General features: G+C 39.0%; 3 protein-coding genes across 12 annotated transcripts in view; 2 read left to right on the top strand and 1 right to left on the bottom strand.

Moving 5' to 3' along the window:
• ptp4a1 (protein tyrosine phosphatase 4A1) lies at nucleotides 1-5,722 on the top strand. 2 transcript variants are annotated; one of them, XM_047043497.1, is made up of 7 exons: nucleotides 1-185; nucleotides 1,271-1,590; nucleotides 1,692-1,848; nucleotides 2,015-2,107; nucleotides 2,253-2,383; nucleotides 2,542-2,616; nucleotides 3,796-5,722. In XM_047043497.1, exons 3-7 carry the CDS (start codon nucleotides 1,744-1,746, stop codon nucleotides 3,911-3,913), a joined length of 522 nt encoding a protein of 173 aa, XP_046899453.1. In that variant the 5' UTR covers nucleotides 1-185; nucleotides 1,271-1,590; nucleotides 1,692-1,743; the 3' UTR covers nucleotides 3,914-5,722. The 2 variants fall into 2 exon arrangements, with proteins under 2 accessions (XP_046899453.1, XP_046899452.1); XM_047043496.1 differs by having other exon boundaries at nucleotides 2-185; nucleotides 1,737-1,848.
• On the bottom strand, nucleotides 5,451-23,214 carry col9a1a (collagen, type IX, alpha 1a). Its single transcript, XM_047043479.1, has 32 exons — nucleotides 23,038-23,214; nucleotides 22,659-22,733; nucleotides 22,432-22,470; nucleotides 22,286-22,348; nucleotides 21,195-21,248; nucleotides 21,056-21,091; nucleotides 20,888-20,911; nucleotides 20,736-20,789; nucleotides 20,435-20,488; nucleotides 19,151-19,183; nucleotides 18,865-18,921; nucleotides 18,374-18,427; nucleotides 18,229-18,282; nucleotides 18,004-18,057; nucleotides 17,732-17,785; nucleotides 17,573-17,626; nucleotides 17,384-17,437; nucleotides 17,142-17,195; nucleotides 17,007-17,060; nucleotides 16,869-16,913; nucleotides 16,737-16,790; nucleotides 16,552-16,605; nucleotides 12,137-12,190; nucleotides 10,745-10,816; nucleotides 10,507-10,542; nucleotides 10,278-10,322; nucleotides 9,996-10,028; nucleotides 9,722-9,868; nucleotides 9,464-9,518; nucleotides 7,021-7,209; nucleotides 6,851-6,928; nucleotides 5,451-6,587 (listed from the first exon to the last, which is right to left on the bottom strand). The coding sequence occupies exons 1-32, from the start codon at nucleotides 23,110-23,112 to the stop codon at nucleotides 6,382-6,384; spliced, it is 2,064 nt and encodes a 687-aa protein (XP_046899435.1). The 5' UTR covers nucleotides 23,113-23,214; the 3' UTR covers nucleotides 5,451-6,381.
• A 119-nt stretch (nucleotides 23,215-23,333) lies between these two features.
• Nucleotides 23,334-27,478, top strand: part of hyls1 (HYLS1 centriolar and ciliogenesis associated) — a 26,372-nt gene continuing 22,227 nt past the window's right edge. For 2 of the 9 annotated variants that reach the window (XM_047043489.1, XM_047043487.1), the window contains exons 1-6: nucleotides 23,766-23,943; nucleotides 24,431-24,532; nucleotides 24,656-24,775; nucleotides 24,872-24,939; nucleotides 25,510-25,754; nucleotides 25,839-25,894. In XM_047043489.1, the coding sequence (XP_046899445.1) occupies nucleotides 23,772-23,943; nucleotides 24,431-24,532; nucleotides 24,656-24,775; nucleotides 24,872-24,939; nucleotides 25,510-25,754; nucleotides 25,839-25,894 (763 nt within the window). In that variant the 5' untranslated portion in view covers nucleotides 23,766-23,771. Of the gene's footprint in view, nucleotides 23,452-23,744; nucleotides 23,944-24,430; nucleotides 24,533-24,655; nucleotides 24,776-24,871; nucleotides 24,940-25,509; nucleotides 25,755-25,838; nucleotides 25,895-27,478 lie in introns of those variants that run through there. The other 7 variants (XM_047043490.1, XM_047043492.1, XM_047043484.1 and 4 more) reach the window with 7 other exon arrangements.

Here is a 27,478-nt window from a genome sequence, read left to right as displayed (position 1 = left end):
GGTGGGGTTGAGAAGAGTGAGCTCTGATTAGCGAAAACCTAGCCGTCGCACCAGTCGACTAGACGCCGACTCCGCACGGAGGAATCTCCCAGACTGTATGGTGCAAACCAATTTAAGTATTTCACTTATTTTTAGGGACCGGCTGTATGATTAAGCTACAATTTTCAATGAGTAAGCATATCCCAGTAAGTGTTGTTTTCCACGTTGCCATTTTCTTCCATTTGTAGCCTACTCGTATTTGTTGCATTTTGTGTACAGTTTGGTGTTGTGCAATCACGGTCTCTTTAATGTAGCCTATAATGGTCTTTATGAGATAAATAGTTTACAATTTACTCCCACCAGTGATATCATGAAGGTCTTTAGTTGCCTGACATTGGAAATATGTTTTTCTATAGGCTATGAAATACGTAGCCTTATTATCGCTTTATTGCCTGTGTTACAGTTTGAAGATTTGATTTCGACATTTACCGTCGGGTAAAATGAAAGTAGGCCTAGCCTATTTATTTTTATTTTTGGAAACGGCATATTTAACTTATTGCACTATCATTTTCATCAGTATTAAGAATTACGAGGCGCTAAAGGCCTGGCAGTTCTAAAAAAATATATAGTTTTTTCACAATAAACCAAGTGATGGGCCTCCAGGCTGCCGGTGATGGCGTCCAGTCCGCCCTACACAAAGGACAGTTTCAATATCCAGAATATTCTCGTATACTTTCTTATTCTTAAAGACAAGAAGCTGGTGATCAACAGAACATAGTTTTCGAGACGGAAAATACAGTGTTTTCAGCGTGAACTAGCCAAGATATTAGGCCTTAACGATTCATAGCAACCATGTTGGTGATCAAACCACAACAATTATTGGCCAGGTTTCCCAGATTCGTTAAGAAGTTCTTGACGTTAAGAGCTTCTTAACGAATCTGGGAAACCCGGCCATTTATAATAGCACTGCATGCCGGATAATCACTATGCATAAACAGTTGCTCTTATTTGCAAGGCAGAACTATGTCTACCCTTCCTAAATGTGATGAGATTAAAAGTCATTATTAGATGTAATAAATGGCACATGTGCTAAAAAAGGCTTTTATTGGAATCTATGATATCCTACTGTAGGCCTACATTGGCAACTGTTACACTATGCCACATTTTAAACAAACAAATATGCATTCTTATGACCTTTTAAGTTCATACAGGTTATGTTTTCAGCTATTTAATGTAGAGTTTTAAGACCCAGTATCTAAATGCCACCTCCTCCTCCCTGTGTCTCTTACAGCAGTTCTGTGGTGTTCTGGGTCACACATTTATGGAGTTTCTGAAGGGCAGTGGAGACTACTGCCAGGCTCAGCACGTTGCCTATGCAGACGAGTGAACACCAGACCTCACCATCTCCCAGACACACTCGGCCCACAAGTGGATCTGCAAGTTGGCAGGACCAGGACACCTCCTATAACCAGCAAAAAGGGGGTCTGGATGGGGTAACTCCACCTGCAGCACACTGCCCTTGTTGGCTTCTGCTTAGCCAGAATCAAGGTGGAACCTCCCTCGTTTTATCAAAGGAGAGGGGTTGGAATTTGATTGTCCATCATTTTTTATGTGAGTTCTTCTCATCACTTTTGCCTAAAAGCATTCATTTGGCCTTTACCTCAGAAAACAGTTTATTTGACAGTTTTTTCCAATATTTCCTCCCCACTTAGTTTTTGTTAAGATTGTAGCTGTGGAAAACCTTGTTTTATCAACAGTATTGCAATGGCTCGTATGAACAGACCTGCTCCTGTGGAGATCACCTACAAAAACATGAGGTTTCTCATTACCCACAATCCTACTAATGCCACTCTGAATAAATTCATTGAGGTGAGTTTTATGGTAGTAATAAAGCTTAGAAAACAAGTCAGACAATTGTTATGATAAATACTAATGATTCATATTTTGTCAATCCCTGAATAATACAGAACAGCTATAATGGTATATGTAGCATGATTGTTATGGCTTGTTATGGCTTACAGGGTTTCTTCCACAGGAGTTGAAAAAGTATGGAGTGACTACTGTTGTGAGAGTATGTGAGGCCACCTATGATGCCACTTTGGTAGGGAAGGAAGGAATTCAGGTTCTGGTAAGCTGAAAAATGATCTATTGCCATGCATTTCCAATGGTAATATATAGGTTAATTATATATATAGGTTACTGGCTTTCCTTTTGTAAAATTTGTCGTAAATGAGGGCAGATGAAATTATTTATTTTATGCTGTCCGTCTTTAGGATTGGCCATTTGACGATGGAGCTCCACCCTCTAACCAGATTGTTGATGATTGGTTGAACCTCCTGAAGGTGAAGTTTAGGGAGGAGCCTGGTTGCTGCATTGCTGTCCATTGTGTAGCCGGACTGGGAAGGTAACTTGTCTTGTGTTGGTAACAAAAACAAATCAAAATGATTTAGAATAAAACTAATCAATTGGTTGATTTATTTTAAATATTATGTGTAAAGAAATATCACAGTTCTTGTTCTTGTTTATAATTATGTTGTTTATGATGTTTTTTTATTCATATAGAGCTCCTGTCTTGGTTGCTCTTGCCATGATTGAATGTGGAATGAAATATGAAGATGCAGTCCAGTTCATTCGGCAGTAAGCACTCATGTTCTTTTAATGTGTTTCAGTCAAGACACATATATTGTGTCTTGACTGTGTATTGATTTTACCATGTATTTATAACCATAGACATGGAAATAGGTTTGACTTGACATGTGGAGTGAATGTATATAAGGGAAGCACTCCCCTGTTACAGCCTCTAAGCATTAGCGAGCAACATGCATAAGAAAAGAGGCAGGGAGCATATAGAGTGAAATCTCCCTGATGGATAGTAACATACAGATAACATGTGGGAGATGGGGATGGTAGAGGGTGGCAGCAGCACAATAATACAACAGCCGATGGTGAGTGTACATAGCCTGGCTGCCAGCCCAACTTCTCCCCGCTCCAAAAGAAATTTGGTCGGGAAGTTGGGTCTGGAGGGTCTCGTATTGGGGACCAACTACAGAAAACCAGAATCTGGGCGGACCAATGAAATTGCCAGGGCGGGCTTTATACGATGATGGACAGATGATCAAAAGTAACGTAATCAACAACGTCACGAAAGAGCGCTTGGGTTGAATTCGTTTTCAACAAACAACATATTACGTTGCTCTGATTGGTTGTAGATCTATCCAATTGAGCGAAGAGGCATTAGTTTTCCAGGCTCGTTTGAAACAAGCCCCGTAGTCAAAGCCCAACGGAGAGTTCTCAGACTCATATTCTGACTAGAATTATGAGTATGACAACGTCAGGCTAGAGTGTACACCCATCCATGCAGCATTTCTACTACCGCCCTATTGGACATGGATCTATGGGTTTGAAGTTACACAGGTGCACTTGATAAGCGAGATGAGGTGCGCTGCCCGAGTACCATGCCTGAACTAGGCTACAGTACATTGGTCAAACAGGAAGGTTTGATATAAGATTTTAGATCCATTGGAAAATCCAATACTTGTGGTCACACCTGTCAAAATCGGTTGTTGTTGTTCTAATTAGTTGGAATTCAATTGAACAACAGAGGCTGGTATCTTTGTAGAGAAACATTGACTTATATGTGTGCCAGTCAGTTCTACCTTATTGTCCTCAGATCAGACCTTAGAACCACTGTGACTAAATATAAAATCGTTTTTGGCCAAACAATTGACAAGACTTTCCACACACAATACAAATTGGGCAACATTTTATGTTGAAATGTGACTGCCCACACAAGTTGTAATACAATTGTTTGAACAGGAAACGTCGAGGAGCATTCAACAGCAAGCAGCTCTTCTATTTAGAAAAGTATCGTCCAAAGATGCGCCTGCGCTTCAAAGACTCCAATGGCCATCGTAACAACTGCTGCATCCAGTAGTGCCAATTCTGGTCCAGCCCAACTCCTCTATAAATAAAGAAAAATGTAATCTTCAACTTGTTACCTTGCAGACTTGAGTTTTTAATTAGTCCATAATCATTGTGTTGAAGTATTTTCATAGGAAATTATCCATAGTAATTGAAGTGTTTCCATTTTATTCTTCAATTTAAGATGTCAGATATCATGAAAAGAAGTTTGTGACCCAGTAACAGTGAGTGTTCTCTTAATGTACCCCTCAGAATGTGCCCATAAAAAAGATTGAGTGAGTTAAGCCTATCAAAAAAATATATATATACTGTAGGTGTGAAAACATCCCAAACGTTTTAAGTGCAAGGAACTCTTAGAATTATAATTGTTCAGAGATATCATGATAGAACATAGTAGTTAAGTATACCTCTTAATGTTATCAAGTTGAAGATTAATAAAAAGATGTATGCCCTCCATGGTTAATACTTACATGCCTTACAATTTAAATGGAACAACGCTATGGAGTCTGAGTTTGCGTCTGATAGAATAAGTGTTTCATTTTTCTACATGGAACAAAATGTTGCCTTTGTCTTATACAGGACGTCTACACACACTTAACCGCTTTCAGTAACTATTTTGAATATAAAATGTTTTTCTTTCAATATTTGTTAATTGAAAGTCTGGGATCTTGTAAAACAAATTCCTTATCAAACTCTTGTTTACTAAGTACTGCCATGTCCAAAATGTGATTTTGTGTCTTTGCTTCAAACTGTCTGCAATATTTTGTATGCCTTTTTATTTTATTTGTGTAACTTAATACTTGATACTTGATGATTTATGTATTGAAACTGTGTATTATTATTATTAGGTTGGCTATTTATACTATCAGTGGATGTGTGTTTTAGTACCGTGAGCGACAAATTGTAACTGTTCACCCACTTGTGAAAGTACATTAAAATGATACACTGAAAAAGTATGTCAAATGGAAGGCTTTGTAATGTTATAGTTCTGTTAGCTACATTATGTGTAGAGTTTATTAGACTTACTTGTCCCCAACTACATTTGGATTCCATTGGATTTTGTCAGTGGCATCATGGTAATCTAAACTGTCTACGACTGGGACCAGTGCAGGAAACAAAAACAGATTCTACATTGTTCTATAGAGGATTTGTTGAAAACCAATGGGAAGCGGAAAGGTTGTGAGGAGCTTCATCCACTAATCGTAAGATGGATGGTTCAACCCCCGACTCCTCCTGGCTATGAGTTGAAGTGTCCTTGAGCAAGACACTGAACCCCAAGTTGCTCTTGATGGGCAGACCAATGCCTCACAAGGCAGCTCTGTCGCCGTCAGTGAGTGTGTGTGTGAATGGGTGAATGAGAGGCAAATGTAAAACGCTTTGGGTGTGCCGCTAGGTGCTGCTAAAATGACCTATATAAATGCAGTCCGCTTACCATTTAATGGATTTGAAAAGATTTGTGAAATTGTCTTTGATTTTGTGAATCTTGCATTTTGAGGTAAGTATTTTAACTTTATCCATATAAAGTAAATAGAACTCATGAAGAACCCATCTTGAAACAAGTTTTTAACAGCAACTGAATCAACAATATGTTTAACATACATGGTTTATAAATAAGGCTGTTGGTTGCGCCCAAGATTAAGTGAGACCAATCTGCACCCCCTTGTTATACAATGCAGGCTTTATGGCTGCTGATCAAAGTATGCAAAGCATTATCAAAATGTGTTTATTTCTTCTTTTGTACTCTTTCTTTCTTTTTTCGGTCTTTTGAACTTTACGATGTGACTTTTTACCTTAATATAATAAATAAGAATGTCATTAAAAACTGGTTAAATATATCTTCAAACAACACTTTCTCTCCCATCACAAAAGCACTGTCAACATGACAGTGAAAATAAGATTAAGAAGGTAATCCACAGGGTTGGTGGAGTGGATATACAACAATGATACTCTAAAACAAATGCAAGTCATCCAACCAGCAGTATAATTTGAATCAAAGTTTTGTATCGACACATTTACACAAACATACAAAGTTATGTCAACTCAACGTTGTAGCTTCAAGCACAGTTATTCAGTTTCAGATTTTATAATTATTCCATACTTTACAAACAATTCCTAATAAAATCTTAATTTGTTGTTAATGTTTTATCTTGTGAAATTGTCTATGTTAATTTAAATCAGTTTTCTTTAAAATTTTACTTTAAAAAGATAATCCAATTAAGTAAAGAGGTAAAAAAATAATTTGAAGAAAAAGTGCTGATGGTTGGTCAAACAGCAGCGGAATACCAATACATCCTTTGAGGTCAACGAGGGGGATATTAAAATGACTAAACCAAAACAAAAATGGACAACACAATGTAAATATTGACAAACAACAACAAAAAGATTCAAACGCCATATTTTGTGTTTTGTGGAGTGCTACTATCCTCCAGTAGTCTCTCAGGTCTCCCTGGGCTTTCAGTATAGGGTCCAAATCTACCAAGCTCACATCTCATTCGGCCCCTTCATCCCAGAGTCTTTTGCAGACACAGGGGACGCCACCATGGGTAGGATGCATTGAGATGACTCGCAATATCCATTCACCCCAGCAGGACCAGGAGGTCCTGGAGCCCCAGCAATACCTGGAACGCCACGTGGACCTCTATCGCCATCACGGCCATCTGTACCGTAAGCAGCTCTACCTGGGTCACCTGTTTGTGTAGTGATGGTAGGTTAGATATTCAAATAGACCTGCTGCTTTGACAATTTATTTCAAGACTGTTTCATATGAATCTGTAACTTCAACTGTAACTTAATCTCAATTAAAGACAAACACATTTTGACCAAGAGATTGGTCCTGGACATTGAGTGACAGCAGTTAGTTTAGAGAAATGATTAGAACATAACTTGAAATTGGTTGATTTAAACAGAAGTATACCCACTGCATTTCAGTTGTAATTCTTTTCTTTTTTACCTGGTAGACCGGGTGCTCCTGGCATGCCTTTAGACCCTCTTGTTGTAGGTCCCCTTTCACCTATGTCACCTGTATCACCTGATAATGAGATAAACATGATTGGATAGAGTTATCATTGATTTCAACTGAGGTTCTGAATCCTTTACATATCATTATGCAGGAAATCTCACCTTTGGGTCCCTTACGACCCAGCAGCCCTGGAGGTCCTTTAAGACCGGGAAGACCTCTAGCTCCAGAGTGTCCTGGGAAGCCGTTCTCTCCGGCTGGGCCTGGGGGGCCTGGGGGGCCGGGGGGGCCTGGAAGCCCAGAGATGCCTGACTCAGGCCTGCTCAGGCTGGCCGCAAGCTGGGCTAGTTGCTCTGCAAAACATGATGAAAAGAGCTGCTAAATACAGAAAGCTGTGTATATACTTTAGTAATGTCTCTATCCTTTCTTACCTCACAAATTCCTTTGTGGTTGTAGTTTGGATGATTTAAAGACGTGTATTCTCTCTCAGCAAATACATTACATGTAATTTTTGTTTACAATTTTTGGGCTAAATATTCAATAAGCAGCTATGTGTGATGTAAGAATGAAATTATCGGAAGAGGATTGTTTTGTTCACAGGGCTCTCAAGTTTTGAAGACAGGCAAGAGTCTCTCCCCCCCCCCCCCCGGAAGGGGGTCAAAATTAATCAATTAAATGCTTTTTACCTGACATCTTTGAAAGGCAGCAATGATTAATGCATCCATGGCAAGGATATAATAATAAAATATGACATTATTTTTAAAGTCAGAAACATCGGGCCTAATTACGTACCGCACTGGGTTCGATCCTACCACCTCTGACATCCTAAGCGCCGCCACTACCAACTACGCCAACAAAAAGCTAAATATCTGAGGATGCGGGTGGCCTGTTACTTACCTGAGGAATGAGTTTCACCGATACACACTGGCTACATCTATGAACTACTTGTTCTGAGCAGGTGTTGTCAGTGAACAGGCTGTAAAACTGTTGGTTAAGAGACTCGTGAAAAACTGATGCTAATTATCTGGGAAACATTTAACAGCAGTCAAGTTGTCATTGTTTGTGTCAAACAAGTTGTGAATTTGTTGTAACATTAAAACAGGAGATCATGACTGTGCTCAAAGTGATGCTCGAGCTCCTGCGGTTTGCTTTGTAGGTGAGCAAAACTTTCGGAAGACGTAGCAGAATCATGAAAAATTACAGGATATGCTTTTTTTCCATTGGTTGTTGCATTAAATCTTACCCAGATACAATGGTGCCTATTTCCGATTGGCTATTGTATAGACCCTTTCTTTTTTTGATTGGCTGATAAGTGGCAGGCTCGACTAAGAACTCCAGGGGAGACGCGCTTGACTGCCGGTTCCATAGTGAGAGTGGGGCGGCCAGAGGAATTTTGGTTGGGTGCTGCGGCATATTAAATATATTATAAAAAAATATTTTCTGCGTGAGAAATACAATGTGTGACGGGAGGGCGTGACTAAAGACCGAAATGAGTAACTGTCACTCTCAATGCGTGACATTTGAGAGCCCTCATGATCTACCGTATCGAGTAGGGATGGGTATCGAGAACCGGTTCCCAGTGAACCGATTCCTTGGAATCGTCAGCCAAATTCCTTAACGATTCTGTACCGTTCTCTGTGCCGTTGCGCATGCACAAACTTATTCACACTGCAGCACACATGGCAGCTAGGTAGAAGTGTTTGGTTGTATTTCACACGACAAAATGACAACAACGCCACTTGTAACGGGTGTAAAAAGTATATTTCGTCGAAGGGAGGAAATACAACAAATATGAAGAAGCATTTGAACACACAGCATGGAATGAAGTTACTGGAATGTCATGTGTTCGATGCATGCAGCAGCGCAGCTAACGTTCGCGCTTCATCTCTAACGCTAACTATCCAAGGTAGAGCTAAACTCCTCAAAAGGGATCACAACCACTTGACACTGTGTGCAGCAAGCAATTTGCCTTTATTGTGTATAGTCGATCAAGTTATCTTCTGTTCAAGTTAGCATACATTTTAACTCTGGCATTCGTCTCCCATTATTGATCACTTCACGTCAATGATCGGAGGGCGTCTGTTATCAGCAAACGTTTGCGTTGTCATGTTAACCCATTATTCAACTGAGCATATCGATTTTTTGCCCATTATTAAACTTAGCATTTTTATTGTTTAACAGAATGGCCGATGTTTGACACTGTCATATTATATGATTTGACTTTGGCTGAAAATGGAAGATTCTATAGCTAAGCTAGCGTAGCTAATAGAAGTGTAGAAGAAGAGCAACGGAAAAATGTATGTATGTATGTAGGCTTATACATACTGTATATGGTGGTGCAGCATTATAGAAAATTACATAATAGAAAATGTATGTAAATAAACCTGTTTGTGCTTTTAATTTCCCCCCTTGCCCAATAAGAATTGATGAGGAATCGAATTGATAAGCAGGAATTGATAAGGAATCGGAATTGTTCAAATCTGATCAATTCTCATGCCTAGTATCGAGGGCCTTAAGATGTGTGAATTATATCTGACAAATGGCTTAACATTCACTTATGAGCATAAAATGTAATGTAACTTGTTTATAGTAAGGATGCAAATTTACCTTGCATGACTCTCATGCAGACTTGTCTGATGTGTGTATCCCTTGGTGCTTTACCCTGTAACAAAGTGATGGTTAGATATTACTTCAAAAAAGCAAAATAATGATATGTCATTGCAGTGTCATGGCAAAATGTGTATCCACATTTATTCATAGAAATATTTACATTTTAGAAAGGTTCACTTCTGTAGCTCAGGGAAACTACCGGCTCTATATACAGATGCTAGCCCGTAACTCCGTAGGTTATAAGAAACTGCCTACCGCTGGCCCCTGCATGCCTGGCATCCCTGGAGTCCCCCTGTCTCCCTGCATACCACGTGGTCCAGGCTGACCTGACTTGCCCCCTGCCCCCTGCTGGCCCCGGCCACCCTCTGGTCCTTTGTTCCCGGTCTCTCCTGGTGGGCCTGTCTGCAAAAAAACAATAATGTGAGGCAATGCCAGAAAGGCTTTAATAAAGAAGATTTAAAAATAAGAGATTATCATTAAGATGCAGTCAACTTTACAAACATGAGTAAAGAAATTGGCTGAACTTTACCGATCCTTTCTCTCCTGGCTCTCCTTCATCACCCTATAAAAGAATGGGTTAAGGTCTACAGTCATTCACCAACAATTAACTCACCAAAGTGAGCATTTTCATTTTAACAAAATGTGCTTTTAAACAGGACTTTACCTGTTATTCAATGTTATTCCACATTAATCATTGATGGTGTTTCAGTAGCTTAGATATTATGTCACTCTTATCACCCAGGACAAAAGAAAATTCTACTATTTCTGTACTGTTTTACTGTTTCTTTGAATTTGTATGGTGGCCACTTACCAAGTCTCCTCTGTCCCCAGATGTACCCTCATTACCAGGTGCCCCCTAGACAAGAAAAGAAAAAATGTTTTACAAAATAACTTACACATATCAGAAATAGTAAGCTATACAGTGTAACATCCCATATAAGTCATGTCATTTAATATGTTCATGATTATTGTGTGGCTATCACAGTAAACTAGGATAATGTATTATCTGGTCAATGCCGGATGTTATAAGGGTAGCTTACTTGTTCTCCTTTAGCACCATCAAGACCAACCGCCCCCTGGATAAAATAAAGTCTTCTTTCAATCTTCAAAGCAAGGCTTTGCACCCAGATACATTCAACTCAAACACATTGTAATAGATGCATCACCAATGCTGTGACATCAAGTATATCTGTCAAGAGCCTCTTAATCAGATTTAGATCATGAAATACCACATACTACATTATTCAAATACATTTTCTATGGTTTTATCTTTCTTACCCTGTCTCCCTTTTGTCCTGGCAATCCAGCTTGGCCTGGAAGTCCAGGAAGACCGAGATTCCCTTTACTTCCCTGTGACACAAACATACACACTTTAACAAACTAGATTACGTGTGTAGAACTGAGTGGGGGGTATTCCCCCACTTTGAGCTGACCACATTTACTGGAAGAAAAAAATATACATAAAAAATTGCTCTCAGATGTTCATAGATGTGTGAATACTGATTATGGAATACTCTGGGCTAGCCGGTTTAAGACATTCCTGGGAAACAGAGGGTTCTTTCAGTTTCATTCAGCCCCTTTCCTGCCTTGAATCCCTCCTTAATGAATCTATGCCCTTGGGTCCATGGACTAGTAAAACAAGAGGCGACTCATGTTGGATTAGAGTCTAAAGCTTTTAAAGATCTGCCATTGAAAGTACCTTTAGCTTAAGTTACTGTGAGTGGGCACAGACTGACTATATCTAATAACTTATTTTTATTGTACTATTAATGGTTTGTTCACGGGTATGGCTTTTTCCTCTTGCTTTAACCAGGAAGGTTAAAGCAAAAAGAGCAAGATACGAGCAACAAATTGGCTGAAACAAAATAAGACACAAACCGGTAACATGTTACAAAAAAGCATTTTAACATAACAAGCAACCTGATGGATTATCTTAAAAGTAAAAACAAGACTGAAGTATCACCCTCCTCATATAGTTATCGATATGGATACAAAAGGACAGTGTATTTTTTATTAGGAATCCCTCCTGATGTGAAAACTTACGTTTTGCAGTGCTGTCCAGGATATGTTACATTTAATTTTTTGAATATTCAAATAGTTACAGGTGTTTACAGCAACACAAAGCAGTAGTGAGTTTTTTACACTCTTAATTTAGAAAATGGATATGTAAAAATAACACCACTGTCTGCATAAAGATGGAAGTTAATGTGTAAAGACAGGGCCTCTAAACAAAAATAAAAGTAAAAAGGATTCAGACCTGATGTTACAAATGATAGATTTCTGTTAAACATAAATACATTTACCAATGTCTTGAATGTAAGTGTAAATAGTCTTCAGTTTAATTCTCTAGTCAGACCTGTGTCATAGTTCTGATTCAGACCATGAACTGAGCAAAAAAAGAAAATGTCAATGCTAATTATTATAGGCATGGGTTTGACACTTAATTTGAAACCAGAGTTCCCTATCAACTTAATTTATTGTGAAATCATAAAATAATATGAATTGCTCTCATTATATTCTTTTGCAGATAACCATTCTTATGAATTTATACGTACAAATCACATCCTTTTGCTTAACATGTGAATTTAACTTGACATAGTAAAGACTTACACTACAACACAGACAGCAGCCTCGAAAGTAGTTCTACCCAGGGAACATTGCATTACTCACCCTAGGTCCTGGAGTTCCAGTAGGTCCATCATGGCCCCTTTCTCCTCTCTCACCCTAAAAGACACAAAAAGGAGGATATAGAATACGTTCACATCTGTCTAACAATCCAAGGAATCTATGTCTGTTTTTCGGTCTGTGTATGTATTTTGAATGAGATTTTAGGGCAGCAAGTTTTTGATGACTATCTCAAGAACCGGGCATTCTGCAAAGTTCATATTCTGCAGGTGTCCGTTTTATAATCCAGTGCAGTGAAGTTTGGATCAGCATTTCAACATTTCCAAAAAGAAACATGCTGCCAGTTTTACTCGCTTGGCTGTCAACTCTCGGCCAAGCTGAGTTGACTGAGTTGCACTAAGCTAGTAGTGATGGGTCGTTTGCGAATGAGCCGGCTCTAAGAGTTGAGAGCTGGCTTGCATATCTGAAGAGCCAACTCTATTTAAAAAAAATATATATATTGCGCTATAGAAATTAAATGATTATGTAATAATGAAATAATAATAAATGATTTTTATTGTATTTAAAATAATTGACTGATTCAAAGAACAACAACAAAATTATTATATAGGCCTAAGGCGCACACACACACGACTGTCTGATCAGCCTCACATTCTGTTCCTGTCAATCACACACATAGTCAGATGAGTAGTCGAAACTCGGAGAAGAGCCATAACAACTCAATGCATTCTTAAAGACATTGTGGTTAAGGTAGAGTATGATCTCATTAAATAATTTAATTTGTATTATTATTCATTGTTTTCACACCTATCATAGTCAAATTCATAGTTAAAACATTTATTGTTTAAAGAGCCGTTTGGGAGCCAAAAGAGCCGGCTCTTTTCAGTGAGCTGAGTCAAACGAGCCGGCTCAGGAAAAAGAGCCGGAATGCCCATCACTAGCTACAAATAGTTTGCAGTGCTGACTGCTAGGATAACATTGAATCAGCTGCTTTTGGAGGGTTTCCTTTAAGGATGAAATGCTGGCTAGCTAACAGAAAGACAATATGTGGATACTTTCAGTATAAATCAGTGCATTTTGGTACATAAATTAATGTGTTTACTAATGTCAAAACTACCTGAACTACCTGAGGGTTTCCTTTAAGGATGAAATGCAAATGGGCACAAAAAACTAAACACCAAATTTTGTTCTCCTCAGTCAGTTGTCGTGTCATATTTATAAGAATGCGATACAGAACATTTTACAGCATTGCATAGCACAAAGATAGCACAAAAAAATTACAAACGTTAATACAAACATAGCAAACACTCGTTAGGCTACATAAACATTAGCATGAATGTACAAGAGCATTAGCAATTTGTTTAAAATAATGATAAATTGCCTTTATTATGTGCATAAGTGACTAGAATAGATGATGTGGAGGTTGAACAAGTACTTTAGAGATGACGGAATTTCCATTGTGATCTGTCTATCTATAATTTCTAAGGATGGGTGTCGAGAACCGTTTCTTTTTTAGAACCGGTTCCCGGTTCCTAGAGAACCGATTCCTTGGAATCGTCAGCCAAATTCTTCAACGATTCTGCTAACGGTTCTCTGTGCCGTTGCGCATGCACGAACGTATTCAGACTGTAGCAAACATGGCAACTAGGCAGAAGTGTTTTAAAGTTTGGTTGTATTTCACACGACTAGATGACAACAAAGCCACTTGTAACGCGTGTAAAAAGTATATTTCGTTGAAGGGAGGAAATACAACAAATTTAAAGAAGCATTTGAACACACAGCATGGAATGAAATGACTGGATTGACGTGTTCGATGCATGCAGCAGCACAGCTAAAGTTCGCGCTTCATCTCTAACGCTAACTATCCAAGGTAGAGCTAAACTCCTCAAAAGTAATCACAACCACTTGCCACTGTGTGCAGCAATTTGCCTTTACTGTGTATAGTCAATCAAGTTATCTTCTGTTCAAGTTAGCATACGTTTTAGCTCTGGCGTTCGTCTCCCATTATTGATCACTTCACGTTAATGATCGGAGGGCGTGTGTTATCAGCAAACGTTCGCGTTGTCATGTTAACCCATTATTCAACTGAGCATTTCGATTTTTAATCCATTATTGAATTTAGCATTTTAATTGTTTAACGGAATGGCCGATGTTTGACACTGTCATATTATATGATCTAACCTTGGCTGAAAATTGAAGATTCTATAGCTAAGCTAGCGTAGCTAATAGAAGTGTAGAAGAAGAGCAACGGAAACATTTAAATGTATATGTATACATACTGTATATGGTGTGCGGCATTATAGAAAATTACATAAAAGAAAATGTATGTAAATAAACCCGTTTGTGCTCTTTTATCCCCCCCTTGCTCAATAAGAATTGATAAGGAATCGAATTGATAAGCAGGAATTGATAAGGAATCAGAATTGTTCAAATCTGATCAATACTCATCCCTAATAATACAAAAAATGTGTGTCACCGACATCATCATGGGCATGGTGTCCTATTTTTTATTACAGGAATGTGTGTGTGCTACCAATTTTATCACGGGCACTGTGCACTAAAGTGCTATCTATAGTTCAAGTAATCTGTATTTGTGAATTTCACCGGCATGTTAATCACAGACTGCATCACGGGCACTGTGCAATAGTTAAGTAACAAAGAAGCATAAATATATAATGCACTTCCAATAAAATCATTGGCCCTATTCTGAGTTTGATTGGTCAATACAATTTTTTTTTTGCCAAAGTTGGTCATGCTCAAATATCTGATAAGCAGGTGGTAAACTCTGAATTTGGGCTGTGCATTGTAGAAAGACTTTATTTATATAGCACATTTCATACAAGAATTGCAGCTCAAGGTGCTTTACATACAATCAACAAAAACAATAATACAAGTGCTAAAAGTAATTGATCTAAAACATATAACAAACCAGAATAGCCACACTCTATCTGCAGTCTCTCGAATCCGTCTTAGATCCAAGCTGCCACTTGCAGTTTCCAAACATATAACAAACCAGAATAGACACACTCTATCTGCGGTCTCTTGAATCCGTCTTAGATCCGAGCTGCACTTGCAGTTTCCACACATATAACAACCCAGACAAGCCGCACTCTATCTGCGGTCTCTCGAATCCGTCTTAGGTCCGAGCTGCACTTGCAGTTTCCACACATATAACAACCCAGACAAGCCACACTATCTGCGGTCTCTTGAATCCATATTAGATCCGAGCTGCACTTGCAGTTTCCACACATATAACGACCGAGAATAGCCACACTCTATCTGCGGTCTCTCGAATCCTTCTTTGATCCGAGCTGCACTTGCAGTTCCACACATATAACAACCCAGACAAGCCACACTATCTGCGGTCTCTTGAATCCGTATTAGATCCGAGCTGCACTTGCAGTTTCCACATATATAACAACCCAGACAAGCCGCACTCTATCTGCGGTCTCTCGAATCCGTCTTAGATCCGAGCTGCCACTTGCAGTTTCAAAACATATAACAAACCAGAATAGCCACACTCTATCTGCAGTCTCTCGAATCCGTCTTAGATCCAAGCTGCCACTTGCAGTTTCCAAACATATAACAAACCAGAATAGACACACTCTATCTGCGGTCTCTTGAATCCGTCTTAGATCCGAGCTGCACTTGCAGTTTCCACACATATAACAACCCAGACAAGCCGCACTCTATCTGCGGTCTCTCGAATCCGTCTTAGGTCCGAGCTGCACTTGCAGTTTCCACACATATAACAACCCAGACAAGCCACACTATCTGCGGTCTCTTGAATCCGTATTAGATCCGAGCTGCACTTGCAGTTTCCACATATATAACAACCCAGACAAGCCGCACTCTATCTGCGGTCTCTCGAATCCGTCTTAGATCCGAGCTGCCACTTGCAGTTTCAAAACATATAACAAACCAGAATAGCCACACTCTATCTGCAGTCTCTCGAATCCGTCTTAGATCCAAGCTGCCACTTGCAGTTTCCAAACATATAACAAACCAGAATAGCCACACTCTATCTGCGGTCTCTTGAATCCGTCTTAGATCCGAGCTGCACTTGCAGTTTCCACACATATAACAACCCAGACAAGCCGCACTCTATCTGCGGTCTCTTGAATCCGTCTTAGGTCCGAGCTGCCACTTGCAGTTTCCACACATATAACAACCCAGACAAGCCGCACTCTATCTGCGGTATATCGAATCCGTCTCGAATCCATTGTCAATGTTCCTGCCCCCATGTGGACAAAAACACCTACATCAGTTGACACAGTCTTTAAAATGAAATATTTTGTCATACATTCTTTTGTATTTTACCTTGTCATTCTTTAAATATCCCTTAGATTGGCTGTTTAATGATAAACTGGCTAATGATGATAAAAGTAATTGTGCTTTGCCCACTCAGAATCCCAATCCTAAAATAGATAATTCATAGTCAACAAAATAAACATACTCACTGGCCCACCTCTTGGTCCAACAGGTCCTACTTCTCCCTGCTCACCACGTTCTCCCTGTAGACAAAAGACACTATTCAACAATTCTAAAAGAGTATGTTACTACAGTTTTGTATTTTTTTTTTCTACTGATTAGAATGTATAAATGATTGTGTGTTGCCAGTGCTTTGTACTTTGCATTGACTTACTGATTTCCCTGGAGAACCCATTAGTCCGACAACACCTGGGTCACCAGAGTTTCCCTGAAAATGAAAGAAAATGATCTCATTACAATGATCACAGATTTCAAACACATATAAAATACTGAAATATGGTTATACCTTCTCCCCACTGACTCCTTTAGGTCCATAAGCACCTGGTAATCCCTGAATGAATACAATTACATTTAAACCATAAACAACCGGATCTAGAATTATTTAGCAAATTCTGTGATGCAAGGGATTATAGATCCTACATACAGGAAGTCCTTGAAGGCCAGCATCACCTGGGGCTCCATTTCTCCCAGGGATACCCTGAAAGCGATAGACATAACCATCAGAGTTATCGCTTGAATATGAAGGGACAGACACATTTCCTTTGATTATAACTTGAACCTTAGATCCTGGCAATCCAGGGATGCCCTCACGTCCATCTGGACCCACAAGGCCCTGTCCAATAGAAGAAGAAAAAACATTTGGATTAATAGGAAATATCAAAGTTCATAATGCAATGGCAGTAATGATCAATCATTGGCTGCTTGATTGATTCAAATTCAAGATGATGTATTTCAGCAAATCTTTTTGTTTTTGTATTATCAGCAGTCATATATGAAGAAAGAGAAGTATACAGTACTGACAGGTTCTCCTTTAGGGCCTGGGATGCCCCTAATCCCTGCAGGTCCTTGGGCCCCCTACAAAACAATCAAACAAACAGTAAACTACATCAGAAGAACCTTAAACACATCCTTTATCTAGCTCTGACTGCTGTACTCCTTACAGATTGAGTTAAGAAATTGAGAAAAATGATTAGTTAATTTAGTGCTTACTTGGGTTCCCTTTGGGCCAGTCTCACCCACTACTCCTCTCTGGCCCACATCGCCCTATGACAAGCATAACCACATTTAAATCCACAAAACTGAGAGGGTAGTCACTCTAAAATGTGAAGACCATAATGATGTCAAAGCAATTATAAAAAAGTTGCTTACTACGCCACCCTGGATTCCCTGAGGACCCAGTTCACCAGGCTTTCCGCGTGGACCCTTTTAAATGACCAATTAAAGCAGTATTTTCATATAACAACCCTGCAAGCTCATTTACTGAATTATGAATTTCATAGTTTTGTACCTTAAAAACAGTAGACTAGGATATCGTAACAATCCTACATGTAGGTCCTATTCTATCCAATACTACTTACTTAGTAGTAAATGTGCCTACTAACCCTGTGATGCAATGCTTTGTGCAACCTTTTAATCCTTACCCTATCACCTTTAGAGCCTACTATTCCTGTGATCCCCCTTGGTCCACCTGGGCCCTAAAATCAATAGAGACAGAGGAGAAAAAAGAGATGAAGGTGATAGAAATGGAAACGGTATAAGAAAGGGAATAGGAAAAGTTTAAAAATAGAAGAAGCCAAAACATAATACTGCATATTCTACAAAAAATATATTTGTATTTGTTATATTTGTAAACTGAAAACATTTACTGGTAGCCCTTGAGCTCCAACTTCTCCTGGTGCTCCTTGGTCACCCTCCTCTCCCTGGTAGAAAATACAAAATGTAACTCTCCACATAAAAGGTAATTCAATAATTCAACAACGTGAATGACTTTTCCTAGAAAAAATAAATCACCTTATGTCCTTGCTTTCCAGGCTCACCAGATTCACCTTTAGCCCCTTTGTGGCCCTTAGGATGTAATAATAATAATACTTTATTTATAAAGCACATTTCATACAAGAATTGCAGGTCAAAGTGCTTTACACAAAAATCTATAAAAACAATATTATAAGTAATAAAAGTAGTAAAACCCTTCTGAAAACAGGCCGCAGCCTTTGCGGTAATCCAGAACACACAAGCCCCAATCTTTGCGGTATCTCGAGCCAAAGTCTTTGTGGTTTCCCGATATAAATAAAAATGTCAAGATATAATGTAACTAATTCAAATCCAAAACACACAATCTCAGGCCTTTTGCAGAGCAGTCCAGAACCTATGTTGCTCAAGCCTTTCGATTACAAGCCGCAGTCTTGTAAGAATGTAGAATGTTAAAACTAAACTACAAATATGACCGTTTCATTGTCAAAATACAATATCCAAACATATTAGTAAATACAGCATTTGCTCACTTTCATGCCTGGGAGGCCAGTATATCCATTCAGACCACTGGGGCAGGCATTGGGACACTGTAAAACACATTAAGCTCGGGGCAATGCGATCAATCAAACATTTTTTTTGTTTTATCCTTTCAGTTTTTACAGTAATGAACATATAGTATAATAAAGTACTTTAAGAGGCATTGACACCAGTATTGCACATACATATATTACATATATTATTTTATCTTTATTGCCACAATATTTATTGTCATCGTCAGTCATTTGTATTGTTATGTCTGTTTTGAACAAAACTTACCAGGTCCTCCCCATCATATACACCAGGAAGACCCTAAATTAAAGAGATTTTTTAATGTATTATTATGAATAGCTTTTGAAAACCTGTGTCTGATTCTATATAACACTTTCTGAATTTACAAAGCAACAATTAGACAAATGTGAAATAAAAGGCAACTACACTACAAGATAAAAATAATACAAAGTGTAACAGAGCTGAATTGGTTTAACTCACTCCATAAATTTTTTTTCTTTTTAGTGGCGTCTAGCAAGGCAGTGTTTATGAAAGATGGTCGGTGGGCACCTATTTTAATACCAGTGTGGGCAAGTGAGGAAGGAAAGGATACTGACACGTGACATGATAACACCTATGAAAATGGTGCCTGTGAATATATAAATAAGGCCACTGCAAAATTTTCAATTTCTTTGGTTTTACTTATTATACTTATATGTATGTGATGGAGTATAATAAACACATTTATTTTATTCTATAACTACTAACATTTCTCCCAAAATCCAAGTAAAAGTGTTGTAATTTAGAGAATTTCTTAGCAAAACAATGTTCCCCAATTCTGATGACTGGTTTGTCCTGCAGGACAATGCTCCATGCCACACAATTAGGTGATCAAGGTGTGGATAGAGGACCCCAAGATCAAGACCCTTTCATGACCAGTCTAATCAGACCTCTTTCAGACCTCATCTTCAGACCTGAACCCCATAGAAACCTCTGAACTGTGATCAAAAGGAAGATGGATGGTCACAAGCTATCAAACAAAGCCGAGCTACTTGAATTTTCCCACCAGGAGTGGCGTTCAGTCCCCTCCCAGCAATGTGAGACTGGAAGCTGTGATTGGTCAGGGTTATTCCACCAATGACTGATTTTTTAACTGTTCCTGAATTAAAACATTAGTATCATGTTGTTTAATTGTTATTTTTAAGTTTTCCTGACATCAGAATTTGTTTGCAAAAATAAATATTCTTAATGGCAATATTTTGGGGAATTTGGGAGAAATGTTATTTGTAGTTAATAGAAGAGTTAAAATAGTAGCTCATAGAATAGTTAGAATAGTAGTTCATTTTACTCAAACTCATGACTATAAATTGTAAAACCACAATCGTTTCGCAGGGGTCTCTTAATTTTCTCCAGCGCTGCATATACGTATATTACCTAACTACATATGGTATATTGATTTGTTATTACCATTACCTCTAGAATAACTTTAAATAAAGGTTTAACTGTTACCAAGTCATTCATTGACACTTAAAGTAATTTGATTCACTTTGTTAATCAGATGACAACATTTACCCTTGGCCCTGGAGGACCGGGAAGTCCCATCTGACCTCTCTTGCCCCTTGCACCCTGTAAGAGATTGTCATTGTTTTTCATTCATTTAACATTTTTCTCATGCACTATACATTTCTCATGCCACACATTATTGTAATTTGTATTAGACTTAACCTCTTGTCGACTCTATTAGACAATAGCAGGCTTAAGTGTCAAGGTCTGACTGGCTGGATTGATGTCAATGTAATCTCATGATATGACATCATGACAAGCCTTGTGTAAGTATGGCAAATTAAAACATGACTGGATTTTGACAGTTTACCTGGAGTCCAACTTTGCCAAGTTCACCCGCCAGTCCATCTGAACCAGGTACACCCTATCAAAATATTACAAAATACTAATGTAGTAGTAGCAAGCGACTGGAGTTAATTTCAGGTCACTTAGTTACTAGTTGTGTTATCAGTGTGTACTTACATCAGGCCCATCAGGTCCTACACCCTATAGGGGACAATTAAATAGACATGCAAGACTATTAAGGCATTGATAGAACGTGGGAGTGTTACAAAATCTTGCTTGCTCTCCAGGAATCATCAGTCTTTATTTTATCATGTGTAGTGACACATCTGGATGATATTTACTCACAATCTCCCCATGAGGTCCAGGTTCACCAGTTTCACCCTTAATGACAATGGCACAAGACAGTTATTAAATAAACATTTTGCATCTTAGATGATCAACCGAATGACATCTCTGGAAATGCTAGATGATGCTTTCAGCTTACTTTTGGCCCAGGGAGCCCATCTGGGCCAGGTTCTCCAACAGGCCCTATTTCACCCTATTAAAGAAACAACAAGATGTTACCTACTGTACATGAATTACCAAGAATCCCTTCTTTCTTGGAATGCACATGACGCCTGACACCTAACCCTATTAGTTATTTCATTCAGGTCACAGTGATGGATATTTGTCTTCTGAAAATCAAAATATGTAATTAATTCACTAATTGCATTGCTTATTCAACCATAACATCACACTAGGTTTTATAATTAGAATTTTTCTTCATAGCATATTATCTCATAAAAAAAAAATAATAATAATCCAATACAACTTTACCAAAATTTTGCAAATAAAAAACAAGACAACATTTTCTTTCAATTGTTTACACTTAAAACAAAGCTTACTTTGTACAAAGTTTCCACCTAAGCATGATGCAAGATCAAGTCAAAACTCATGCACATAATCATTCTCTTTGAAGAAAAAAAAAGAGATACCTGAGTGCTCCAGAAACAACGTCATACAGAAATCAGGGTGGGACCATTATTTCATATCTTTTAATCCTCAACGTTTTCGAACTATGCAAAACTGACACTGACACAGAGTAAGAGTAATAAAACCTTTTGATACAAGAATGGTTCATAGTCAACCTTTGTTCAGTGAGATTCAATACAGATATTTTTTTTATACTACTGCTCAGTTCACCTTGTTGTCTGACTCCAAATTGCTGCCAACCTTTAGGCAAGCATTTTACTGTTCAAAACCACCACCCAATTTTACAGAACACTGGGTCATTTTTGTTCCACTTTTAGCCAAATAAAAAATGTTCCACCATTGCAGGGCGTCTGAATACCTTGTGCCCCTGAAACACACAAAAACCCCTCTGTTTCTGGCAGGAAACTATTTGAGCTGCGATACTCTCTCCCCAAATAGCTGTTTTTTCAGGGGGATTTTTTTCCACATATTCACACAGTCATTCCATTATTTCATTCTTATCAGATCCTTTAGTAGGATCTCTCTGCACAGTGTTTGAGTGACTCTGTATGAAATAACATATATATATATATATAAACTCATGGTCTTCATCATAGGACTTACGTCTGCCCCTGGTAGTCCTGGTGCTCCTGGAGATCCATCTTTGCCATTGTCTCCATCAGGGCCCTAGATCAAAATTCAATGTTTGACTCATTTAAGATGGGATATTTAATAATAGTATGTGGGAAAAGAAGAATCTATTGACTCACTGGACCTCCATCAACACCAGGCCCTGGTCCTCTGTCTCCCTAAAATGACATGATGATTTTAATAACTGCTGCTAAAACAATATTGCAAAAATAAATAAAATGTGGAGCAATAATATAGAATAACCTTTATGTCTTTATCCTTGGCAACAAATATCATGTACATATGTCATTATGTATTAGCCTGGATTGACACATATGTATTGGGTTGATATTACAAAGTTGCTTACGTCTATGCCATCAACTCCAGGCACACCAGCTGCTCCTGGTGGTCCTGGGGGGCCTCTAGGACCGACAGGGCCCCTCTGTGGATACATTGACACAAATAGTTTCAGTCATTGTGTTGAAATTCAACAATACTCTTAGCTAAATGCGCTCCTCACACAAAGAGCCCCATTGTGTATTCAGTCTGGCTGTAATTGGAAAGGTTGTGTAATTAAAACTACAGCAAACTATACAAACAACGAAAGGCATAGCATTCACTGGTAATATATATATTAGCAGTCATTTTCAAATTCTCAGTCTCGGCCAATAGTCCAATATAAGCAATTTATTAGGATGTAAACCAGTGGGATGAGAACAAGAACAACAAAAACTGATATCACTTACCTGTGCAGAGCAAATTAAGACAATTTGTAGTAAAATCACTAATAAGGACTCCTGGCATATCCAGGCGTGAGCCATGGTCTTCCTAAAACTAAGTAAGAAAGTTCTTCTTTCCGGATTAGATGGGGACCACCTGTCAATATCCCCCAACTGAACCCCACTGTTTCCTGAAAAGGTACGATGTACTATTAAAAAGTAATGTTTATTCATGATTGGTTCCAGTGCTAGACGGTGGTTGGAGGAGAACTCTAAGGTGCGTGTAAGAGGGAGTGTTCAGTCCTCTTGCATACATTCACGTATGGGATGGTTTTCCTCATGTGACAGATGGTTTTCCTCAAACTGTCATTTTAGTGCATGTGCTTAGGACGAGATTTAGGTACCTGCAGAAGAATACAGGAATGGATCTGCAAGCAAAAGGTAGAGCTGCTTAGGCTAAATAGTCCAAAGCCATTTCTAACACATCCTTTGATCCAAACAATATCTTTAAATACACAAACCGTGTATGAACAAGTTCAAATGCAAATGTACGTGATAATTGTATATTTTTTTACCGATCTGGACAACAAAATAATGGGTTGCGTTAAAATAATTGTATTAAAGCTCGGTGTTTTGCAATGACGTTGATCGCACGGTCCTCCCTCGTTTATTGTTTTTGGGGTGGCGCTGTTTTATAACAGTCTGCGTAAAACCTCGAGCTGAAACACCACCACGCCTACAAATCACACACTATTAACTCTATGGTCACACGGCGTCGTTTTCAAAGTTTAACGGTTGTTACTGTTGTCTTGGCAGTGGCACTGCGGCTTGATGAGGTAGCTAAACAACAGTCACGCTCTGTCACCGTTGTTTATTACGGTACGTTAGTTCTAGCTAGCTCGCCAACAAGGGAGAAATTGTTCAAAGCTGAAGGTAGCTAAATTAACAAATCATTGATATCTTGAAATTTCAATTTTAGGTACAGTAATGTGGTGCTCACTAACAGAGACTGCTTTGTCTGGAGTCCAATGCTAGGCTAGCTAGACTATAATATCAAGAACTAGTGTTTTTCTAAAGTTAATCGTCGCTAGCCTAGTTTACGAACATGGTCTCAGTGGCTTGTTTGTCTGAAAGCTATAATGATATTGCTGGAGCTCTGCAACTGCGTAGAGCTATCCTGGCTGTTACTAGTACCTACTAGCTAAAATAAGTAAGCTAGATTGAATATAACTTGCCTAGCCTAGCTAGTAATTGTAGAGCGCTCGCTAGACCCGTCATAAAATCCAGATACAGTTGCTCAAGATTTGTTTCTGCAATGTCAAATATTATGTACAAGCTACGTTTTGAGTTGATAATGTAATGGAAGTTGGATAGTTACAGTAACTTTACGTATGGTAACGTTTTTAATTTTTACTCTCAGAAATGGAATATCTAGACTTTTCAGAGGAGGAAATTCAGCAGCAATTGGAATCATTGGGATATACTAATATACCAAAACATAGGCTCCGGGAATTTAAGCGAGGTACGTTTCTGGCAAAGCTAATGTTTGGCTAGATAGTTACCGGTAAGTCACGTCAACATACATGTCTGTGACATGTCACATATAACAGACAACATGTAGTGATGTGGTTTTGTTTCCATTTAGACTTAGATGAACTCATACGTCATGAAACATCTAAAAGCCAGACCTCCTCCAGGGAACTGAACTCTCCAAGAACTCAAAACGACATCCAGAAAATACTTCCTGCCTACTCCAAAGTTGAAGGTTTGTGTGATTGGTCAGTTATTTCTTCCTTTAGCATAGATGGCACCTTCATAATTTTTTTTAATAACATACATTCTTATTGTTTTTACACCAAAGTTCAGAAGAATTGTACTGCAACCTTCAGCAACCAATCTCATGTTGGTGCATCGGAGCCTGGCAGACAGGTAGGTAATATAGAAATGAATATAAAAGTTGCTACCTTGAACTTTGTTGCATTTGGCTGTGTCTACTACCGCGCACTTTATGAAGTACACTGCAATACAGTGCCCTGCAAAACAGTGCACTTACATATTCAGTGCACTCCGTCGCTGATAAGTGCTGTCTCAAATGGAACACTTGCGTTAAACACTTGGTGGAAGTGACGGACGCAAATCTGCTCGCCATACCCGCAAAACCTGCCAAAATGAACACGCTTCTCCACTCAAGTGGAAAAAGCTGCCGAAAGGGCTCCTCCTTTTCCGCTACGTAGCCAAGATGGCGCCCGTTTAGGGCGAGTAGTGTCCATCGTTGTACACTGTTTTTTTGGACCGTTTGCAGTGCGCCATCTAGGTACTTTCAGAGCACTGAATTTTTCTGGTTTTGTGAGTGAAGCGCCCTAAGCACTGAAAGTCAGTGCTCGAAGTGCACAAGTGCACGGTAGTAGACACAGCCCTTGAGTCATAGAGCATCATAGCAAGTCACAGTCTCACCTTAGACTAGTGCTTAAATTTCATGTGCTAAATTTTCTTGCCTAGGTGTTCACCTCTACCTACCACATAAACTACAATAATTTAGGGTCTAAAAACGAGAATTATGAGCCCTACACTCACCATTCTGTGGCCAAAAAGTACCATTGGCAATCCACAACTCCTAACAGGCTGGAGATGGAGTCAGAAATGACCAACGTCCAATCCCCATCCTTTGCTGTGAGTCCAATTTCAACCCAAGGTGGAGACACAGGAGCACATAGAACGTTATATATCAAGAGGAAAGTCCTCAGGTAAGGACTGCATTACTTAATAAAATAGATATCCGCTTTACTGTAATGAATGCTGATAAATTATGTTTCTGTTTTTCTTCAAAGGAAAGTAAAAGGACAAGTGCATGTATTTGATGAATCCACATACAGTGAAGATTCAGGTAATCACATTATCACATCCTATCAGTATAAAGTATTTTAGTATTGTCTGTGCTGAAGACTTCTTTTGCTAATAATCCAGCAAATAGTTATACTCAACAGCACCACTACACCTGATGAACTCCATACCTATTTATTAACTATTTTTGCTTGCTTGTTAGTCTGCTAGGAGCAAGCATACATCAGACAACATTGGGTTGCAATTATCCGATAGACCAGTGTAACTCCCATGGCAGTGAAGAGCACTATTGATGTTACAGTCTAATCCTCTTAGGGCTCTCCTTATCTGCCACAACAGATCACACATTGGCTCTAGCAGCATAAAGTGTGCCACTTCACTGCTTAGACTGTACAAAATGTACAACAATCAATGGGATGAAGAAAGCGAGGATGAAAATGGCTCCCTTAACTCCTCTTTTTGGACTGATGGAGAGGGGGAGGAGGAGATTGAGAGAGCGTGTTACGATGAAGACACAGAACAGATTAAGCCATCTAAGCAAACACAAGAAAAAACTGTTGAAGTTTGTTCTAAGGCAGTAAAACGGGAGATTACAAAAGAGTTGACCAAGCAAAATGAAGAAGAGTACACCATCAGTGTTGAGAGCCCAGCCTTGAGTCTGCTAACGTCGGGTTATGGGACATATCAACCTGACTGTTATAGTCAGGATGAGCTGAAGGGAGAAGACTTCAGAGACGACTGCACTATAGGAGAGTTTGACGGGCAAAGCCAGGAGGGAATTCCTGAGATGAGATACAGTGAAGAGGATGACCATTCAGTCACCTATCTTGATGATGGATATAAACTCATAGATATGCCCATAACAACCTAAAGGGGCACACACACACTGACTAAAACGGAGGATAGTAAAGATCCACCTGAAGTGGCATATTGCAAGAATAACTGTCTGCATGACCGGTTAAACAGTTTATTCTATTCAGACGTGAGATCAAGAAAAGGGAACATGGACAAGGACCATAAACCTTCTTTTGATGTGGATTATACCGGAGATGGTAGCTCTTTTATTAACTTCAGATAATCTGAGCAAGATGGAGAGACACGGTCACATTTAGGAGCACCCACCGAATATTAAGGCGCCCCAAAATTAAAAGCGTTATGTTGTAGCAGGGGCCAGGCACAGGCCTACCCAATTTGTTCTAAGGCCTACGCAAAAACGAAAATATCTCAGACAAATTATGCACCGGGTGCACATCGCAAAGTAAATAAGAAAAAAAACTGAAAAGATGCCTATCCAAATTTTTCTAGGCCTACCCCAAAGTATTATTCTGGCTACACCCCTATTTTGTAGATTTATTTTGCGGGCTAGTTAGCTCCTTGTCACGTGACAATCTGCAGTTTCCCCTGCCATTAAGTGTGTTCGACATAGGCTGCGTCTGCAGAAACGACCGGTGAGAGTTGCCGCTTGCAAAAACGGCTCCGTAAAGTTGGACATTCCTGGTTTGCTGCGTTGGTTTCAGTCAGGGCCGATCAAGCGCTGTTTGCTTACTTTATTGTTTAATTGTTTTCGCATTAGAACTTGCACGAACCAGTGCACTGAAATTTTCATTTAATGTATTGGGCTATGTTA

The sequence above is a fragment of the Hypomesus transpacificus genome, chromosome 21 (genome assembly GCF_021917145.1).
Source record: "Hypomesus transpacificus isolate Combined female chromosome 21, fHypTra1, whole genome shotgun sequence".
Classification (NCBI taxonomy): Eukaryota; Metazoa; Chordata; class Actinopteri; order Osmeriformes; family Osmeridae; genus Hypomesus; species Hypomesus transpacificus.
The sequence above is the reverse complement of the archived record's forward strand: the minus strand, read 5'-3'. Positions and strand labels throughout refer to the sequence as shown.

What these genes read in the sequence shown, in the direction of transcription:
- ptp4a1 (XM_047043497.1), top strand. Translation starts at nt 1,744, where the DNA reads ATGGCTCGTATGAACAGACCTGCTCCTGTGGAGATCACCTACAAAAAC. An exon ending in CTCTGAATAAATTCATTGAG is followed by an intron (nt 1,849 to 2,014) that starts GTGAGTTTTATG and finishes TTTCTTCCACAG; the next exon opens with GAGTTGAAAAAGTATGGAGT. An exon ending in AGGAAGGAATTCAGGTTCTG is followed by an intron (nt 2,108 to 2,252) that starts GTAAGCTGAAAA and finishes GTCCGTCTTTAG; the next exon opens with GATTGGCCATTTGACGATGG.
- col9a1a (XM_047043479.1), bottom strand. Translation starts at nt 23,112, where the DNA reads ATGGCTCACGCCTGGATATGCCAGGAGTCCTTATTAGTGATTTTACTA. An exon ending in CTGGAACTCCAGGACCTAGG is followed by an intron (nt 10,817 to 12,136) that starts GTGAGTAATGCA and finishes TTTGTGTCACAG; the next exon opens with GGAAGTAAAGGGAATCTCGG. An exon ending in CTGCATGAGAGTCATGCAAG is followed by an intron (nt 7,210 to 9,463) that starts GTAAATTTGCAT and finishes CATGTTTTGCAG; the next exon opens with AGCAACTAGCCCAGCTTGCG.